The sequence below is a fragment of the Zalophus californianus genome, chromosome 10 (genome assembly GCF_009762305.2).
Source record: "Zalophus californianus isolate mZalCal1 chromosome 10, mZalCal1.pri.v2, whole genome shotgun sequence".
Taxonomy (NCBI): domain Eukaryota; kingdom Metazoa; phylum Chordata; class Mammalia; order Carnivora; family Otariidae; genus Zalophus; species Zalophus californianus.
Genome location: NC_045604.1, coordinates 24,316,347 through 24,338,899, shown reverse-complemented (window position 1 = coordinate 24,338,899; position 22,553 = coordinate 24,316,347). Strand labels below are relative to the sequence as shown.

Here is a 22,553-nt window from a genome sequence, read left to right as displayed (position 1 = left end):
CATTTCCCCCATTTGAACTGCATATTCATCCTTTCTACTTGGATGTTTAATAGGCATTTCAAACTTGCCATGTTCCGGTCTGCTTCTTCTGTGCTCTTCCACATCTCAACATGTGACAACTCTGTCCTTCCCCCAACCCTGCTCTACTCTCAGCTTTCCACATTTCAGCTGAACCAAATTCCAACCTAACAGTTGCTCAGGCCAAATGCTTTAGAGTTATTCTTAACTTCTCTTTTGGTCTCACACTCTGCAGCATATGCAAACCCCTTAGAAAATTCTGTCATTTCTACTTTGAAAATATATCCAGCATACAACCACTTCTCAATGCTGCCATCCTGGCACAAGCCACCTTCTGTCACCTGGGTACTGCAGTAGCCATTCTAATTAGTCCTGCTAATTCTGCCTTTGCTCCCCTTTGGTTTATTCTTAATATAGCAGCCAGTATTCCTTTAAAGTCTAAGTCGGATCTTTACACAGCTGTGTTTGAAATGCTGTAGTGCTTACCACGGCTGTGAGAATTCCTGTTTCTCTGTAACTTCACCTCCTCCTCTTCATCCACCACCCATTTTGCTCCAGCCACATTGGCCTCTTCTCTGTTTCTGGAATATACTAGCCACAATCCTGGCTCAGGGCCTTCATACCTGCTGTTCCCCCTGTCTGGAATTCTCTTCCATCAGATAACATAAGGCACACTTCCTCAGATCTTACTCAAAATTGTATTTTCAGTGAAGCTTTACCTAAATATCCTGTTTAAAATTGTATTCTCCTCACAAGACTCCTTCGAATACTTTTTTCTTTTCCCTTTTAACTTTTCTCCATTGCCTTTATCTCTTTTGTATATTGTACATAGTTTACTTGTTTATTATGTTTTCTGTATATTCCATGGGGATTGCAGTGGCTATCCCATGAGGGCACAGGTTGTTATCTGAATTCTCAGAACCTGGCACAAATTCGATGCTCAGTACTTATTTATTAAATGAGCGAGTGAATAACTGAATAAATGAAGGTCCTTTATAATCTGACCTGTGCTTATTTCACGTCACCAACCTGCCATCCAGCCATTCTGACCTACCTGAAGCCACTTGGACATATTCTGCTCTCCATTGTCTCTGGGCCTTGGGATATTCTGCTCTTCTTGATCTCTCTTTTCCATTCTTGTTCCTCACTCCCCACTCCTTTTTAACTTGCCTCAGGACTTCTGGACCTTCAGGGTAACAATTTCTTGTATAATACCTTATCTGAAATTCTTACCTGGCATCATGATTATAGCCTAATTTCTGGGTTAGGAGTGGCCTCTGGGAATTCTCTGAACCTCCCCTGCATACTTCTTTCCCAACACTTAACTCATTGCCCTTGATTTTACTATTTACTTCTCTGTTCTCTCTATATGCTTATGGAAGGCAAGGACCATGTTCCGTTTGCCTCTGTAGCTCTCATACTTAGTGTAGGACTTCGTGCATCAGTGAATGTTTTTGAGTTAATGAAATTATGTTCAATAGTTTTATTGATGGTGTTGCACAGTCAAGATGATTGAAGACTACTGGCTAGACATGCCAGTGCATATTACATTTATTACATTCTTCTGTCTATGTATTATTAAAAATGGTTCATGCTGCACTTCTTTCTAAACACATACCAGAATAGTTATTAAAACTTGGTGATTTATAAATAAAATGTACATTAGAGAGACCTGAAAATCATTAAATGAGACATGATAGAAGAATTTCTCTAAGGGTGAAAGGGCATTGGGGGATGATGGCAGAGTAAAATTATATTACTTGAAAAACATTAAGAGGAACAAAGTTTCCTACAATTAACTTCTGTGTCATATTACTGAGAATATTTAGCCATAATTATAGAGGATATACATTTGAAAAACCGGATTACTGCAATTAAAAAACATAACAACATAACTTATGGCTCCATTTTGAATACAATGTTCTGTTCAGTTCCCATAGTCAATGCAGTATTGGTTAATGAAAAACAGAAGTGGCCTTTATGGGCACAGGCTCTATTTTAAAATAATGAGGCTAATTCAGCAAAGAGATTTATTTAATTAGAGCTTCTGACATAATAAAGCTGTGGATAGTTTGTGCTGCTTTGCTTTATTTTTAAGTCCCTTTAGAGTCAAAACTGATAGGAAAATGTTGCAAGTATGGACAAACTGAGGATATGAAAAAAATATTATTGTTAATGTATAAAATTGCACAAATGACAAACGCTTGGTTTGTGATTATTACTATATATTACTATATAAATACCTATGGCAAGGAAAGGAAATAGAAATTGCCTAAAATATCAACATCTGGAAAAAAGTACCTAAAGTACTTTGATGACCTATCTTTTGTAAATTCTCTCTGTGTAAATACATGTACACAGTTTGTAGTAAATGATTTAAAAGCATTAGCAAAGGAAACATATCTCTGGCATGTTGCTTATGAATTTCACTGAGAGATGAGCCATCAGCATTGACTCATTGCCTGCTGGTGCTTACAGTTCTCCACTGTGTGTCAAAACGAATGCATTCCCTTGCACTTTAAAAACTGTGGAAGTGATTATTAGTTTTTAACATCAAGTGATAGGGACAAGGTAAGGAGCACACGAATGTGCTTATATTGTATGGTATTTGGATTTACATTGAAAATCAGTGCCTAATAGAGCAACAAATGTTTGCGTGACATTCACATTTTAAAGATTATTTCCTCTTTAGGGTAACAGTTATCAAAAGAAGAAATCTTTTATTTATATATGTATTTTTAAAGATTTTATTTATTTATTTATTTGAGAAAGAGAGAGAGAGCATGTGCGTACAAGTGAGGGGAGGGGCAGAGGGAGAGGGAGAAGCAGACTCTCTGCTGAGCATAGAGCCCAGTGGACCTGGGGTTCCACTGGCCTTGGGATCCTGACATCATGACCTGATGCAAGTCAGACACTTAACTGACTGAGCCACACAGGCACCCCCACAATATCTTTTTAATATCTGATGACCAATTGGAAGGAATGTTATAATGTAGACCTTTTCTTCTCTCATGTATATTGGCTACAGTACAGATTAAAGTAGCACCAAGTGCTCTAATATATAATATCAAAAATTCAAAAGAATTTTTTTGTTTGCTGGAGTCTAATGCTGGTGTGTTCTTACTGTAGATCTTTTCTTTGTTTGGGTGATTCACACATACATGCACGCACACACTCTGTAACATGGTAAGTACATTATTATGTATGAAAACCACTTCTATTTTGTGTCTATGTGCTGCCTAAGACCTAAACATCCTCTGCAAACAGCTTTGGGAAAAGTAAACAGAGCATGGAGAAGGTATATATATACTTGAAATTATTGGCAACAAATGACAAGCATCACTTTTACTTGCATTTTATTCTCAGATCTCATGTGAGAATCAGTCATATCACCACACTTTCACACAAAGGCTGAGAAATGTAGCCTTTAGCTGAAGAGTGCCTTTTTGCACTCAACTCTATACCCTGGAGAGGGGAGAGGAGTGTTGATAGAAAGCTTCAGCCAGTGCACATGGGATGGAAAGACTCTTAAAGTCCAGTCTCTTAGAGAGTCAGCATTTAGTCTTCCCTACAGTACTCCTCACAGCTGGCTGTCTAACCTGGTATGAAGTATATCTAGTGTTTTGAAAGGAATCAGTTATTGAAAAATCTTCCTAATATATTGTCAAGACTCTACTATGCATCTGTACTGTGGTCTCCTTGGTTTTGGATGCACACTAAATTTTATATGTCTTTGGGATGTGGGCCTAGTACCATACATAGTACTCAGTTCTCAGTATTTGTTATGGTTAGGAGAGTTTTATAATTTCCACCCTGGTTTAGGGTATTATACTTCTGTTAATAGAATACGAGCTGTAATTGTTTTCTTGGAGAACTATCAATCTGTGTTCATCTTGAGTTTGTGAGTCAAAAGTCGTTTCATATAAATTATGCCCCACATATTGACCCTATGACTTTCATGTATTTAGCAAATGCTTTATTCTTCTTGTTAACATATTCACCCCTGGACTTCTGCCTCAGCTGCTAAAGCTTCTCTGACATTTTTTAGCAGCTATGTTCTTACCTTTTGGAGAAGCCATAAATAAGCATGCTGTGAAAAGTGGCTGAGGCTACAGGTCACCAACTTTCTATATTTAATTTTTGCCGTAATTTCAATGGTTTGATATGGTTCTTCCAGTTTTCATAATGATGCTTCAAGAGTGGATTTTATCTGTAAACCTAGTTCAGTCTGAAAAACCAAATCCCATACATTTTGTTTTTATGTTTGCTTTTGTTGTTTCGTTTTTATAATGAACAAAAGTGAAACTTATTTTATTTTTCAGGACTTTATAGTTGGTTCGTGATTATTACTATATAAATACCTATGGCAAGGAAAGGAAGTAAAAGTTGCCTAAAATATCAACATCTGGAAATAAGTACCTACAGTACTTTGATGACCAATCTTTTGTAAATTCTCTCTATATAAATACGTATACATAACATGCTCACACTGATGTAGTTAGGTCAATATTATAAGCATCGTCTTTTCGATGACTTTTTTTATCATTTTCATGTTTTTTTTTCTATTGTTGATCATGAGGCTACTTTAATTCTCTTCCACTTCCTTTCCTGCTACAGTAAATATTCCTGTATAGATATTCTTTCCTTGTAATGCCTTTTTGTCAGTGGGCTTGAAGCTGCATTTGGAATTATGGTCTGGTTGCCAGTTTGTTTTCTCTCTTCTTTGTTTTGGAGATGATCTAGAAATGTGCAGATCAGATCCTACATTCCTTTTTCATGATAAGTTCATTTTATGAAGAAGAGTTGGGGCACTAGCTTTTTACTAAAATTGATATGTTATTCTTCTATATATTTATCCTATTTGGTGGAAAAGATGACTTTCTGTTGGAGAGCTCACTTCACACATGCAATTTATATATTAGAGTTTTGCAGAAATTTTTTTTAAAATTTATTTGACAGAGAGAGACACAACGAGAGAGGGAACACAAGCAGGGGGAGTGGGAGAGGGAGAAACAGGCTTCCCTCTGAGCAGGGAACCAGATGTGGGGCTCCATCCCAGGACCCTGGGATCATGACCTGAGCCTAAGACAGTTGCTTAATGACTGAGCCACACAGGCACCCCATGCAGAAATGTTTTTTAAGGATTATAAAGCCTATTTCACACAACATGGCCTTGTCTAAGAAAAGGCTTTTCTTCAAAGTCTTATTTAAATTTAAATACCTGTGGTATTTTAAGAACTATCAAAATAAAATAACATCCCAGTCCAAAGAAAATGCTATTTGATAACTCTTAAACTTCTGATTCACAATTTATTTTAAAATTTTTCAGATTGCTATTTACTTAATTATTTAGTAGTTTTTATAGCACATCATTTTTATCTAAGAAAAATGTCCATATCCCTCTTCATTCTTACATATCTTGTTGCTGAGAATATAAGGAGATGTGTTTTGGAAAGGACAGTGTTGCTGACACATCAGCCATATTTTTGCCTTTATGGCACCATCCATTTGTTTATATTGAATGCCTAACTCACTATAGGTGTGTACTCATAAAGACATTGGGACTATAATGGTGAGTAAAATAAACATACTGTTTCATCTTAGGGAAACTCACAGTTTAATGAGAAGACAACTATTAAAGAAATACATATGCAAATAAATGTAAAGTTACAACTGACATAAATGGCAGAACAGGTGTGGTGAGTGACATTGCCTACGAGATTAGTTGACTACTTTGATCAAGTGGCTGCTTCAAGGAAGGGGTCCCTGAGAGAGAGTTGAGCTGAGAGCTCTACGATAGGGGAAGAGATCATGTAGAAAAGGTTGAGATAGGAAGGATCATGTCACAATTGAGTAAGTTTAATAATGCCATTTAAGAGTTTTTGGTCTTTATTCTAACAGAAGTGTAGTGCCAGTACACAGTGGGGTGATGTGATCTAAATCACATTTAGAAAGCATCTGTGTAGTTGTAATTTGGAGGAAAAATGTAGAAGGCAAAAAGAAGTTTAGGTTCCTAGTTGGTAGGCTTTTGCAAGGATCCCATTTGCAAAAAATGGTAGTTTAGTTGAGGTGGTTATGGTAGTAGAGATGAAGAGAGGTAGATGCATTCTACAGATATTTGGTGGGAAGAATTGAAAAGGTTTGATGACTGATGTATGAAGTATTTGCAAATACCGGAGAGGAAAGAATCTACAATGATGCCTAAGTTTTTGGGTAACCAGACACGATGGAATTTGGTGCCATTTGGTGAGAGGTGCAAAATGGAGAGGACCAGTTTTTGAGAGAAAGGTCATAGGTTTGGTTTGGAGCAATTGAAGAGATCAGTTGTCCAGGTAGATGTGACATTCTGGAATTATACAATACTTCAGTTTAAGATAGTAGGTAGTTTTTTTGAATATTATTTTAAAGTTTATGATTTTTTAAACTAGAATTTTAGAAAGTTTATTGCTCTTTATTATTATTTAACACATTACCAAAAAGAAATAACTTAAAGATTTAAAAATACACTTGATATTTTATGGGACTCCTCTAATACTTCATAACTATAAAGAGCAACTAGGCTTTGTTCTGTCTTGTATTTTTTTTATTTGCAGTTTTTGGGCAGCATAATATAACTATTCTCATTGTTTCATGAGTAGATTATATTGCTGTGAGTGATCTCATTTGAATCAGCTATACGCAAAATAATGTAGACAATGGTAAGGTATAAAAAGTTAAAAATTATAACTAGTGGGGGCATCTGGCTGGCTTAGTCAGGAGAGCATGTGACTTGATCTTGGGGTAGTAGGTTCAACCTTACGCTGGGGGTGGAGCGTACTTAAAAATTATAACTAGTGGCTACATTAGAAGTGTATGGTGTTTTTTTGCAGAGTAGAAATAATTTTAACAACAGGGATGATATGATTTTTAAGAGATATTTAAGGACAGTCACTCTGTCCTGCATAATGTTTTATGCTAACCTTGGTATGGATTTTCTTGGTAGTATAATGTTTTATACAAACCTGAATCTGAAATATTAATGTGCTCTATGAGTTACTCACTTTATTCTGATTACTTATACTGTTGACTTTGTATTGCCAAAATATTCACAGTGTTAAAAGTAATGAAATCTTTGAGTTTATGGAAGACCCTTAAGTGACTTTTCAATGGAGAATTGACATGGTTTGAAGTTTTTCTATCTTGCCATAATCACTCTTTAGATAAGGGCCCATTATCTTTTCTTTCCTTATTAACATGAGAATAAAAACAAAATTAGAAAAGGTTTAGAAATAAACCATTTTCTATTCCTGGAATAGAAGTGGATATTATCAAAAAGAAAACTGAAACAATATAAAGCTTTTCTAATTTCAATTTTGATATTTTATTGCCTTTTAATGCAGCATTATTTAAATATTTCCAACTTCAGTTGAAATTTTAAAATGAATGCATTTTTCATGTTTTTAAAAACTGATTTTTTTTTATAGGTCTCATATCTTTTGGGTGAACAGAAGTCTACCGTTATGGGGCTTACAGGTTATGTACAATTTTGTTTTATCCCTCTATTTCTGGATTTATTCTTATTTCATAGAGGAATACTATTGGAGAGAAAAGTATTGATATTAAAAATGAGTTTGTTTTATTGCTTATTAATCTTGATGCATGTCTTAGACACTGTTTTTTTCCCCCTATCTTCATGTTTGCCTGAGCCCTGCATTCTACCTTTTGAGAATTTCCTTCTGATCCGGATTAGACTTCATAAAGCTTTTGAGGGTGTGGAGAAAAACAGAGTAAACCAGTGTTAAGGCACCACAAGTTCCCCAAATGACTCTAGGTATTCATCTTATGTAATCCTTGAAAAATTAATCAAAAGCCCATAACCATGTTTGCTCTTTTACTCTGTCTGCAGTGTCTGGAACATGGTAGAATCTAAATAAATAATTATTAAATACATAAACAAGTGAATGAATGGCTCATATTACCAATAGCAAGAGCTTGGTCCCTAATGCAGATAATTTTGTAAATAAAACAAAAAGTATGTTCTGGCATAAAAGGAGTCCTGAGGAAAGAGTAAGAAAATATGAGAGGGAACATGTCTGAATTATATTGTTGGGTTCCCTAGAGTCCTCTATACCTCTTCTTTTCTCCTTTTTCTATTGAGTTTTATGCCCAGCAAACTTTTTACATGTTCCCATCTCTACTCCTGTCTCTCTCTTACAGATACTTTTTTTTTTGTTATTTTTCAAAAGTAAAAGTTATTCAAAGAATATAGTCACTAAGATAAAAAAGTCAAAAGTTACAGATTGGAAGACAGTTGAATCATGGAAGTAATGGAAAGATTCTAAAACTGACTGTTTATAAACAGCCTTTAAAATACTTTAAAATCAAGTGTTTGATTTGGTTTTTAAAGTCATGAGGATTGTGAAGTTTGTACATTTTAAATGTTATAATGGATTATTTTAATTATGTATGCATTGTAATCATAATAATGAAATCAAGTTTTTACTATATCTGGGTATTTCATACTTTTTTGAAGTCAAGTTGCATTTAATTTTTTTATACTGATTTGCATTGCAATGTCGTTAATTACAAATACCCTTTCAAATATTTAAGTGTTCACAAAAAATGCAGTCTTTTAATCTCTAGCTTGATTCCTATATTATTCTTCAGTGAGATACACATTTAAAGTAAGTTAATATTTTTAAGAATAGTCATATATCGCCTTGAAATACATTTTGACCTATTCAGATTGGTTTTATCTGATAATGATATTTTACAATAATAGTAATGTTCATTTTCAAATAGGATTTTGAGTAATTCATGCTACAAATGTTCTAAAGACCCTCTAACACTACTTATAGAAAAAAAGCATGAATGATTATGATTTAAATGACTTGTGGAGAACATCTAAGAGGTGTGCATTTTATATCAGAACAATGCCTGGCTTCCATATGTACTTCTGAACATATTTTACTTATATTGCCATGCATTCATAAGCTTCTTTATTGTCCTTCTGTTTTAATATTCACTTGAATCAAAGTTTTCATTCTAACAGGAGTTAAAATTTAAAATTCCAGGGTATCTGCCTTTCTTATGCAGATTGTCTTAAATCTCAAAATCTGTAAACAAATATATTTGTTATCTATAGGGTCATTTCTTGTTTATGCTTGCTTATTTTGCTTCTACTCATCTACCCCAAAGTGCTGAGAGTACTTAATACAAAATAATTTGGATATTTTTTCTAGTTACCTTTTCTGTTGCAATCATAGCTTTTTGGTAGTTCCGCAGCAGAAATTGTATATATAATAGCAAATGTAGAGAAAGTGGAAGCTTGTCTAGGACGTGCTCTTCCAGCTGTGAAAGAGGAATTGTTTATGAAGTCCATTCAAATAAAATCTGAAAATATCTGGAAGTGTTGACCTGGACTTTTTTGTTTAGTGTTAAGGATGTTGCTTTTTCATTTTGTTTGAGGTGGGAGAGAGAAAGAATGTATCTCTCAACTTGAAGCTTACATTCTTTTATTTTCTGAAAGGAACTGCTGTCTTTGGTAGATGTTCTAGAGGTGGTGGAGGTGTTGCTGGGAGAGGGTAGTATCTGTGGTGGGGCAGCTATGTGTGATTGTGCATATTAGAAACATACACAAAAGAACTTATTCTCTACATATCATGTAAACTCCAGCCAGTCTGACTATTCTAATCCCACATTTATATTTGAGATAATAAAAAATATTTATTAAGGAGTGTTAGAAATATAAAACTAACCTGTAGAGCAACCTGCCACCTGTATAGAGAAGTTACAGTGCCACAGAATACCTCCTTATATGTATATCTGTATATTATACAAATATATACATATATACACACATATATGTACATAAAGTTAATAGTTTTATAATCATGAATATATTTTTAAAATTCTGTTGCATTTTCTCATTAAGGTACAATTTTTTTTCAGGTTTCAGTGGCATTGATAAGTTTATTTGAAACAATACTACTTGGTTATCTCAGTTATAAGGTAAGTTATTTTAATTAGAAGTTTTTGGCTGATAGAACACATTACTAGCATTAACCCAGTATTCCTCTATTTGTAATTTATACTCTGGGGTAAAGCAAGTCCTTCTTAAACTTCTTTATTATTTTGGGCGTCTATGGTATGTGATAAAAATCTGTAGTTGTATAGTAATGTTTTCCTTGGTGGCTTAAAAATATTTCACTAATTCCTGTGGGTTAACTTACCTATGTTATCCATGCTTATGTGAGGCAAGCAAATGGAATGGTCTTTCTTTTAATTGTTCTTAACCTCTTTTCCTGATCTGTACAAAAAACATTGAGGGAGCAAAAACATGTCTGTTAGGAATTATTTTAATGTTATTTAATCTTTGGTGAGGCTTTGTCTGGCTAACACAATTTAACAAATATTTATTGAGTCTGTATTTGATGAAGAGCCCCATACTGTGCATTGTTCTTTTCTCAATGAGTTTCTATCTAGAAAGGGGGATAAGCAGGAGAAAATTATGCAGATAATAATAATACAAAACAGAACAGTAGGTACTTCCAGTGAGGTGCAAATCAAGTCCCATGGAGGTAGAGAGATGTCATATCATAGGATGAAAATACTTGACTGATTTAAGCAGAACAGAGTCCTTGAATCAGTGATTTCAATAAGGAAAGATGAAAAGATAAGACACTAGGGATTTATAGAATTAGCAAAGGCATAAAAGAAGTAATGTGCATATAAAATTGGAAGAATGATAAATATTTAAGTTTGGGCAGAATTTTGGGGGGCATTTGGAAAAATGTTGGTTGGGAAAATTTGGCACAGTATTCTGAGGGCCTTGTATAGCAACATATAATGGGAATTTGATGGAGGATGTTGAACATGAGAGTTCTATAATTGTAATTAAGTTTTAGTATTAGTTCAGAACATCTGTGCAGCACAGGTCAGAGAGACAACATACTGAGAGCCATGTGCTAAATTAAGACACAATTACAGAAAGGAAAACTGGGAGTGAGTTTTTGGCTGGGTGAATGGAATAGGCAGAGTTGACACAAGATGAAATATAAAGGTAGAAACTAAAGAAATCATCACCTGATTTGTTGAGAAAGTTGAGGAAAAGGCAAAGGTAAATATCACTTTAACATTTTCTACATTCACATGACTGGGAACATGGCAGTTAAACTAAGAAAAATTATATCAAGAAAAATCAGATTGGGGTCAGGATAGATAGAATAATGGAAATGGTTTTGAAAATAATGAATTTGAGGTGCTTATGGATAGATAGGTAGACATGATATGTGGACAACTAAAAATGAGAATCTGGAACATGCAGGGAAGAGAGATTTAAGATGTGGAGGTCATTTTCACAGAGATGGTGGAGGAAGCATGCAAGTCTATTAAGTATGGGATAATAACCAAGGGAGAAGTTAAGGCTCATTTGATGGAGATGCTTATACTGTGGTTGTTGGAAGAAGGACAGAATAATCAGAGAAGACAGAGACATAGAAAAGAAGGGTAGAAAGACTTTGGAATGGCTATCATATCCATCACTAACCTTCAATTTACGTTGTCGGCATATACTATATCAACAAGTGTACTCAAGGTTATGTGTTTGGGGAACTCTTATTTAGCCTATCAGCTTCTTTCTCACTTTTTAAGACATAGGGTTTGTTTTTTTTTTTAAAGATTTTATTTATTTATTTGACAGAGAGAGACACAGAGAGAGGGAACACAAGCAGGGGGAGTGGGAGAGGGAGAAGCAGACTTCCCGCTGAACAGAGAGCCCGATGTGGGGCTCGATCCCAGGACCCTGGGACCATGACCTGAGCTGAAGGCAGACGCTTAACGACTGAGCCACCCAGGTGCCCTAAGACATAGGGTTTTGAAGATAACATTTCTTAGACTACTTTTAATCCTAAATTTAGAGCAAGAAATCTTTACAAACTCACCTTTCTGCTGGCTTTATTTTTTAAAAAAATTCTCCTTAACTCCATCTGAAGAAAATAATGCTAATATCTAATGAGGTGAGATTGATGAATTAGAAAGTATAGAAAGAAAAGAATGTGGACTTTCCAAAAAATATAGATGGGTTGATTTAATATTTGTGAGAAAAAAATAGGATGTTAGGAATTCTAAGGAAGAAATGTGTTATCTGAAAGGCTGAAAGGGTTGGAACTACAAGTTTATTAAGGAGCTTGAGAAGAGGCTATTGAATTTACAGTTTAGGAAATCATTTGCTATTCACTTGTAAGAAACCAACTTCAATGGCATACAATTGGGAGTAAAAGTGTTAAATGAAGAATGTTGATTGACTGGGGTAGGGTCACTACCCTAGAAGTGTTCAGATGAGGCAGAGAAGATTGCCCAATGATGGAAAAAAATTTGCATCTTTTAGAGAAAGTAGGTAGAGGGGACTAAAAAAAAATGATAGATGAAGCAAGTTTTATACAGAATAAGAATAAGTTGGAATAGGAATCTGAGGTCTACTGATTTGCTTTGGATACATTCCATTCTTTTCTGAGAGCGTAGAAAGAGTGCATGAAAGAATATTTTGAAGCTAGAGAAGAGAAGTTGAAAGTCCTTACATGTAGGTGGTCACTCATCCTTAAATTACCTAGGAAGTACTCACTCAGTGTTGAACAGTATAGACTAAGATGTTGAGGAAGATCTTTTAATTGGTTTATGAGTTTATCTCTTCATTGAAATACCTGCTCTATAAATGTATATAGATTGACAAATCTAGATTTTGGATACCTAGAAGAACGAAATGATAATCAAGTGAATTACTATCCAAGATTTTATCTTCTAAGTTACTTAGTATTCAAGTAGGTGATGAAAGTTGAAAGTAATAAAAACAAAATGACATGCTAAAAAATTAGGCACGTGGGTGTTTTTGGTAAATAATTAAATCTCTTCCACTAGTACAAGAGTGTGTATAGATATTTAAGTGGTCAAAATGTTAATCTGCATTTTTTAGTGTATTTGCTTTAAATTCTAGCCAAAAAGTAATATGAAATTAACTTTGGTGCTTAGTGGAACCTTAGCCCTAATTTAAAAATCATTTAAAAAACACAAACAGATTCAACACAATTTTCCATTGTAATCATATGATGTTGACATCTGTAATTAATTTCTTCCTGCCATTTATAAAACGAGAGCAAAGCATTCTGAGACCTAGTAGCATTATAAGAGCTAGATGATATATAATATTTCCATTTTGACCTTCATAAACATTAATGGCTTAGATGGAGGAGAGGTAGATGGTAGTTGAGTTTTGTGTGTTTCAAAGGAAACAAAGGATGTAAAGGAATTATGTGACATTGGAAGGATAGGTTGCTGGTAATTACCTTCTTTTTCCTCTCATAAATTCAGTCAAACTCATGGACTCTTTTGACCCACTCCAATAGACTGCTGGATAAAATATATGGAATGAATAAATTAAAAATTGATAACTATTTATGGCCTATAATTAAGGCAAATTTGGATAGCAGAAACTCAAATGAGGCTCCTCCTCTCAAATTAGATCTTTTTTCAAATTAGATTTTTAAGAAAAATTATAGAGAGGTGAGCAGAAATAGATATTGCATTAGCAACTGTATATATTCCTAATATTGTTCTTTGATATGTTAAGTTCTGAACTATCAACATAATAGCAAATCAATATTTATATTTGTTTACATATATGTACAGATAATGTGCATATTTGTATGTATTATATACATATATACAATATTTAAAAACAAATTTAATACAGTCTTCTGTAAGCACTTTATAATTCTTGAAATTAAACATTCTAAAATAAGTATGATGACTTTATTCTTAACTAAACAGTTTAAACTATCGTGGAGACTGCAGGTTTTGGAAAAACAAAGACTGATGAATAAAAGCTAAATAAGCAAAAACTATAAAGTGCATGTTGAGGTTAGCAGATAATGATTTAAAAATCCCTGATATCAACTTATTTAGTCCTCTATCCTACAGAAGTGCAGGTCTGTACTTAAATCATCATTCCATTCATGTTTATAGCTACTTGGCAGAACAACCACGGGATTGCCCAGCAGTAAAGTTCTTATTCTTCTGTTACCATAAATACCCTCTATGTCTTTATCAACTGCTTTCAAAATAGAACTCTATTTATACACACACATTCATTAAATCAAAAGGAAACGAAAACAAACTCCAGCATAATTTCCAAAATTCTGCAAACAAAAATCCAACATACCTAGAAGGCTTCTGTTAAATCTACAGTTCTTTTTTCTATAATCACTTTATAAAAAGCAACGGTTTTGAAATTTTAACACCATGATGGGCTCCTTTCTGGCAAAGAACAAAGGATTTGACTAGGACTCCTAGACACTCCTAGATACTGGTGATTCTTTTTTTTTCCTAAGATTTTATTTTAGAGAGAGAGTGTGAGTGAGAGCAGGACTAGGGGCAGAGGGGGAGGGAGAGGGACAAGCAGACTCCCCACAGAGCCCCATGACCCTGAGGTCATGACCCAAGCCAGCGGAAATCAAGAGTTGGTAGCTTAATGGACTGAGCCAACTAGGTGTTCCAATACTGGTGATTCTGCTTATGAAGCCATGGAAATGGTGAATCTAATTATTGTTCAGTTTACATTTAGAGATACAAAATAAGACTGCTTTAGGGATACTACACTATTTTAAATTCACTAAAGAAAATAAGTTATCAGCCTTTTTAGTTACATATTTACATACAGGTATTTTTAATATTGAAGAAGAAAGTGTTTTTAAAAAGCCCCTGGGTACATCTTGGTCTAACAACAATATTACCATACATCTTATAATTTTTAAGTGCATTTTGGAGGTACATACATAATTGTACAGTTATAACTTCCATTTTTTCTTTATGATAAAAATAAAAGCCTGATACATTTTAGAAAATTACCCATTTTCCTGCATTTTTGTTGATTAAGGAAAGTTACGTCCATACCAAATGTTATAAAATGTTTGGATTAATTTATTTATACTTTATTGAATTCTTTAAGAGAAACGTAGTTCTACACGCTCAGAACAGATAAAGCTACCTAAAAAAAATTTTTTTTTTTTAAAGATTTTATTTATTTGACAGAGAGAGTGAGAGAGCACAACCAGGGGGAGCAATAGAGGGAGAAACACTGAGTAGGGAGCCCGACTTGGGGCTCCATCCCAGGACCCTGCGATCCTGACCTGAGCCAAAGGCAGACACCCAACCAACTGAGCCAACCCACTGAGCCACCGGCAGATGCCCAACCAACTGAGCCAACCCACTGAGCCACCACTCCAGAAATTTCTTTTTCTTTAGGAAGTTACTTGTTGGGGGTGCCTGCCTGATTCAGTCGATAGAATATGTGACTCTTAATCTCAGAGTCATGAATTCAAGCCCCACTTTGGGCCTGGAGCTTAATGAAAAATAAATAAATAAATAAATAAATAAATAAATAAATAAATACCCTTTTGGAAAAAGCCATGCCTTTTATCTCCTTTGTAAAAATAAGATAAAATGAATTAAGTATTTAACATAATTTTGAAGGGCATTTTGGATTTTATTTTATGCTTCTCTATAATGCCTTCTATGGGTACATGCTGTTTTCTTCATGATAATTGTTTTTATCATGTAGATTTACATAATATAGGCTCATAGTTACTCCCTAACACTCGGTGGAATTTATGAATATTTTCTATGTTTATTTTTCATTAGCAATTTTAGGGGAGATATTTATTAATGTATCTTTAAGTTCAGGAGACAACCTGAGATCTTAGAACCAAATGTAATGAATAAAATAAGAAGACATTCATTTATTTTTAGCAATGAGTATATTGCCTCGTTGTATAATTTTAGATCATGAAAATTAGCCCTCAGTGGGACGTTTATTCATTTTTAGGGGATTGGCACATTAGGTGTACCTTTAGAAAAAAAAAAAATCCAGATGATATGGTAGGTGAATTGGAATGGAGAAAGAATGAAGGGAAGGAGACCAGTTAGGAGCCTCAACCAGGTCAAAGAGTGGGAATGAGGTAGAATGAGAAGGAGGGAAACTCAAGATCCATTTATGATTCAGAAGATCTTTTTTTTTTTTTAAAGATCTTATTTATTTGAGAGAGAGAGAGCACGTGCACAAGTTGGCGATGGGGGAGAGGAAGAGGGACACGCAGACTCCCCACTGAGCAGGGAGTCCAACGCGGGGCTCTAACCCAGGAGCCAGGGATCATGACCTGAGCCTAAGGCAGATGCTTAACCTACTGAGCCACCCAGGCGCCCCATGAATTAGGAGATCTTATCGACCAGTTGTCCTTAGGTACCTGGTGGAAGGAAGAGGTGAATAGTTTCTCCAGGATTTTTGGTTTGTGTTACTGGGGAACCAACCAGGCAAAAATCATAAATTATACTTTTTGACATAATCCACACAAGGTGCCTTTGAGGCATTTGCGTGAAGTAATGCATTAGATAGTGGAGATGAAACAGAATCTCAGAGATGCAATACTGACCTGGACTAGAGATACAGCATTGGAAGTCATTGGTTTATTATTGATGATAAGTTGAAGTTGAAACATAGATGAAATTACCTGAGATGTGTATGTAGCCAAGTACTCCTAAAATGCTTTTCTGCAGAAACTTTCCACTTGAACTCTGTGGTTACAAGTGAAACAACTTATATGTAACTATATTCAGATAGGCTTAAAACAATAAAATTCTTTTAAGTGTTTCCATTTGGATTCAATAGAAAGAAATATAAATACTTAAGTTCAAAAACAAAATAATTATACCCAGAAGGGGGAAAGTATGTATAAAATATTTGGAAGTTCAATTTACTTATTTTTTTTAACATTTTATTTATTTATTGACGGAGGGAGAGAGAGAGAGAGAGAGCACAAGCAGGGGGAATGGCAGGCAGAAGGAGAGGGAGAAGCAGGTTCCCCGCTGAGCAGGGAGCTGGACACCTGGTGATCCCAGGACCCTGGAATCAGGACCTGAGCTGAAGGCAGATGCTTAACCAACTGAGCCATCCAGGCGCCCCTAATTTACTCATTAACATACTTCTTAAGCCCTAATAGGCATAAAAACAAGCAGTTCTATAAAACATTACAAACACTTGTCCAGGAGATTAGTGGTGAAGGCATGGGGAGTGGGGCATTCCAAGCAGTGGGAGAAGTGTGAGCAAAGTTATAAAAGTATGAAATAGCCTGTTCAGAGAACTGTATAAAATTGAGTATGGATGAATCTGTGGCTGAATTCAAGATGGAAATAGAAGTCTAGTAGGTACAAACCAAACCAGTAACCAGAGTCCAGATTATGAGCCTTCATATATTCTGAAGAGTAGTTTGGATGTCATTATGTTGGCAATGGCATTTTAGAAAGAATCTTTTTGCTTTATTATGGAAGATAAATCAGAAATTAACCAAATTAAGTCAGATACCAGTTATGAGACTCTTTTAATTGTTTGAGAAAAAAATCATGAAATAAAATTGATGTATTACAAATGGAAATGAAGAGTCATCAGAGATATACAACGTTTTTGTTTATTATGAATTAAATTTGTCCAGTGTCTCACAGCTAAGAAAACTAATATTAATCTTGCTGTGCAATAGAGATATCCTGCCATATCACCAGTGGTAACTGTTTCCAGACTGTTCCTTCTCTGGCTGGTCACATCAGTCTCTTTCCCAGGAACAATCATTGACACCAAAGAGAGAGGTACAGTCAACAGTAAAAACACACCAAGGACAGAATAAGCCAGATGTTAAGCCTTCTGGAAACTGAGTCATGTAAAAAAAATTGGTGAATGAAATGGTAATATTAACTTGCACACACACACACACACAGTCAGTTACAACTGCTTTATCAAACAAGCTTGACTCAGTGCAAGTAGGAAAGGCCTTTAGGCCCCCAACACTTCTTTTTTTAAAGATTTTATTTCCCCAACACTTTTCCAAATGCACACATCTTCTTGATCCATGCTGATCTGATGATATATTGTAAAGGTCTCAGAACTTTTGTAGTCTCTCCAATCACAAGGCAAATTTCAGTTTAGTATTTAGGAAACTATGCTCAATATATATAAACATTTAAAATTTTCATCCACTTTAATACTTCAGCTTATCCTCAGCTCAGATCTGCATGAGATGGGGAATCATTGTGAGGTTATCTGTTATTCCCACTTCCTCTCTTACTTGATGCTGCTGATTCTGGTCCCTCCGGGGCTGAGGAGGCACAGGGAGTGAGATGAAGTCAGCCTTTGGGATGAAGGTGCCTGGTAGGCACAAGTGTAGTCTGGTGTTGGGCTGTTCTGCATGGCAGATACAAGTAGGGCTTTTGTGGTCTTTCTGCAGGCTTTTGACTGAAGCTGCTTGGATGCCTCAGGGTCTCTGACTGGCCACTAGGGCTCTGACCCAAACCCTGACACTCTGAGTTCCACCATTTGTTGAGGTCTTGTTTCCCCTTCAGGCACACAGCCATCCTGAGTGTAAACTCCTTTAAAATGGCCATAGATTTTATTCTTTAGAGTCTATGTCTCGTTCCCAGAAAACAAGTACCTTTGTCTTAGAATTGGCATCATTGTGGCTTGCTCTCATTTCAACCCTCTGTTCTTGTTGCACTGTTGTCTCTTCATGTTTAGATGTTTTGGGCGTGAGCCAAATACAGTCTCTACACGTGAGCCAATCTCCCTAAGTGGTTCTCTTGATCCCTTCTCACTTAGCTTGAAGTGATGAGAGAAGCACCCAAGCGCCACTAACATCTCCGTATGGAGACCTTCTTGTTGCTTCCATTTTTTTTCTACCTGCTCCCCCTACCGCTTTCTGTACAACCTGGAGATGGTGATAAATGAAATACAGTAAAACTTGTTACTTAATATTTGAGTACATGGACATTAACCAGTCTAGAACCTTGCTTTGTGATTTGGTAGTATCTTATATTACTGTAATGTTTTAAGCCTTTGGGACCTCAAGGAAATATTAAGAAAGGCTCTTAACTTTGAAGCCACTGTTATAAAATAATTGGAAAATACAGGGACCCAGATTTCAAATTACCTTTCTAATATGGAGATCTCTTCATAGAAGAATAAGCTGCTTTAGGGAGTTCTGAGTTTTTTTTTTCCCCCCATTGGACACCATTTAAGAAAGTGTCAGTGATTAACCTGTTTATATCGGGACAGTGTCATGGTTGTGTAGTATGCACTTGCACAGGGCTATACATTTAGAAGGGCCTGTGCTTATATTAATATTCTATCATCTTCTGGAAATTGTTAATAATTTGTTAATAAGAAGCCCTGAATTTTCATTTTGCACTAGGACACAAAAATTATGTCACCAGTTTTGCTGAATACTGTTGTACTATGTGGGTTGGGAGATTAGAATCTAGATGCTTGGAAAAGCCCTTCCTTTAAGTTTTAACATAAAAACAATGTTAATACTAATGAACATTAACAAGTGTATGTATTTATAAGCTATTTAATATCCTTTACAGTTTTTATGAATATAACTCATATAGTAAAAAAATTAAGATTGAATCACTTTTTTACTGATTCTGTAGCTTCTTTAATATGTGTATCTTCACTCGTAGCTTTGCTTCCATGAAATATTATATGATCAAAATGTGTTGTGTACAATATTCAAGACTTACTATAAATGTTTGCTTTACTTCTTAAACTTACCAAAAAATCGAGGGAGTACAATTACATTTAGAAAAATAATCTTTAAAAGTCATTGCTACATTTTTATATAATGATTTGGTATTCTGTTAATGTAAGCATCCTTGCTAGAGAAATTCTGAGTGCTGTCTTTTTCGCCCTTTAATGGGATTCAGTATAATTGACTTTCATTTTTATTTATTCTTTCTTGGAAGGGAAACATCTGGGAACAGATTTTACGAATACCCTTCATCTTGGAAATAATTAATGCGGTTCCCTTCATTATCTCAGTAAGTCCTAAAAGCATCTTTAAAATAACTAATTTTGTCATTAGACATAAGTCTTTAAATCTGAATACTAATAAATACTATATTAGCTCCAATAAATGATTTTAGGCTTTGGTAAGGATCATGGTATTAAAAATAAAGAGTAAAATCAGTTGGATAACTAGATTATGGAATTAAATGAAAACTAATGAGATGTAATGCAATAGCAAAATAAAATACTTTTTTAGACATATATGCTCTAGATGTGCCATGTGAATAGGTGTTGATATTATCTAGACAGAGTAGAAATTAATCACTCCATTTCTTGTGTATATTGTGGAATTAAAAAAAATAGAAACTAACATAAAGCAGAATCAGATCTATAAATACAGAGAACTGATGGTTGCCAGAAAGAAGAGGGTGGGGGGGTTGGGCAAACTGGGTGAAAGGGAAGGGATACAGGCTTCCAGTTATGGAATGAAGGTCATGGAAATAAAAGGCATAGCATAAGGAATACAATTAATGATATAGTAGTGATATCATAGGACAAGTGGTAGCTACCCTTGTGGATAACATAGCATAATGTATAAACTTGTGAAATCACTAAGTTGTACCCTGAAACTCATATAACATTGTATGTCACCTATGCTCAAACAAACAAAAAAAAAATAGAAACTAAGTATTGATAAAAGTTTCTCATAACTGAGCATATATTTATTTCTAGCTTAAACACAATATTTACTAAGTCCAGTTCTCCCATTAATAAGAAAGTTGCCAACAGCCAGACAATTAGCAATTTGCTTTTTTATCAAGGTACTGTGGAATACCAATTTTACGATGATCCTGCTCAATTGCAGCCCCATAAATATGTAACAAGCACTTTCCCATCACAAAATTAGGTTTTAATCTCTATCTCATAGATTTATAATATCTGTCTGTTGGGGATATGCTTTCTAACACTTCATTTGAATTTTATTTGGAAAATTATGGAAATAAGCAAATATTATCTCAAGTGGTTGCTTACTTCTGACAATTATTTTAATTTGAATGATTTATCTACAGGAAAGACTGGAACTAGATTAAATGACAGGCTAACTACATATAATCCAATTGAATATGGTTCCCAGTGTCACTTAAAATTTTTGAATCTGAAGAGAGTAAGTGGTAATGTTGTGAAAAGGGAAAGCATTCTCTCCTTATTCCTACTTTCCCTTTCGAGTTGTAGGGAAGAAAGAGGTGCTATCTATTATAAACCGTTACACTGAAAGATTTAATGATAGAATTACCATAGTCATAGGTGACATTAGTGGGAGCTCATTTTTTCCTTTCTGCTTCTACAATAATTTCCCAAAGAATTTTTTCCTAAGTAAGAATTAGAACAATGAATGAAAAGATTGGATCTTCTTGCATTTCATTAATGAGTCTAAAGTATTTGTCACATGTATTAAAAATTGTATTGTCTTTATTAACTTTTTTTTGTTTTACATTGTAATCTGCTGGATATGATTTTTGCTTTGAGGTAAAAGTTTAGTTTTGGTTTGTTTTTCAGATCTTTTGGCCTTCCTTAAGGAATCTATTTGTCCCTGTCTTTCTAAACTGTTGGCTTGCCAAACATGCCTTGGAAAATATGATTGTAAGTATGAAAGAATGAAGTGCAAATACAAAATATTTTCAACCTTCCATTATTTCTTACATACTTGCAGTGCTCATATTAAACACAGAGAGAAGATGATTTGAGGTCTTAGTCTTGTACTTTCTCATTTTTCTTTCTCCCATGAAATATAAACTCATACTATCGTGATTTATTTAGGTACAACTAAATTTGTGAATGGTTCATTTTTAAAAGAAATAAATTTATTTTATTTTAAATTAATAAATTTCTTTTAAATTAATTTAGTATCCCAATAAATAGTTTCATTTAAATGTTTGCAAAAATGGAAGAGATATGGTAAAATACTGTCAGAGTGATGTGTTATATTAATATTGATGTTAATAGACCTTAAGTCTGCTTGTATCCTAATTCAGAATGAAAACTTTCTGCGCTATCTTAACTTGGCCCATATTGTCAAGTCACCACCTTTGTAAGAAGGCCCTATGGCCTGACAAACAAAAATAGTTCAGATTTTCTTTTTTTAAAATTAAATTAAATTTAATCTTACTATGTTATGTTAATCACCATACAATAAACCATTAGTTTTTGATGTAGTGTTCCATGATTCATTCTTTTCATATAACACCCAGTGCTCCATGCAGTACATGCCCTCCTTAATACCCACCACCAGGCTAACCCATCCCCCCTCCCCCCTCCCCTCTAAAACCCTCATTTGTTTCTCAGAGTCCATAATCTCTCATGGTTCGTCTCCACCTCCGATTTCCACCCCCTTCATTTTTCCCTTCCTTCTCCTAATGTCCTCCGTGCTATTCCTTAGGTTCCACAAATAAGTGAAACCATATGATAATTGACTTTCTCTGCTTGACGTATTTTCCTTAGCATAATCTACTCCAGTCCCATCTATGTTGATGTAAAAGTTGGGTATTCATCCTTTCTGATGGCTGAGTAATATTCCATTGTATATATGGACCACGTCTTCTTTATCCATTCATCTGTTGAAGGGCATCTCAGCTCTTTCCACGGTTTGGCTATTGCAGACATTGCTGCTATGAACATT

General features: G+C 34.7%; 1 protein-coding gene across 3 annotated transcripts in view; it reads left to right on the top strand.

The window, feature by feature from the left end:
- The window catches only part of KCNT2 (potassium sodium-activated channel subfamily T member 2), a 362,885-nt gene that overhangs the window by 111,273 nt on the left and 229,059 nt on the right, over positions 1 to 22,553 (top strand). For all 3 annotated transcript variants that reach the window (XM_027613976.2, XM_027613975.2, XM_027613974.2), the window contains exons 4-7: positions 7,482 to 7,530; positions 9,949 to 10,008; positions 19,834 to 19,908; positions 21,434 to 21,517. In XM_027613976.2, coding sequence (XP_027469777.1) covers positions 7,482 to 7,530; positions 9,949 to 10,008; positions 19,834 to 19,908; positions 21,434 to 21,517 — 268 coding nt within the window. The remainder of the gene's footprint in view (positions 1 to 7,481; positions 7,531 to 9,948; positions 10,009 to 19,833; positions 19,909 to 21,433; positions 21,518 to 22,553) is intronic.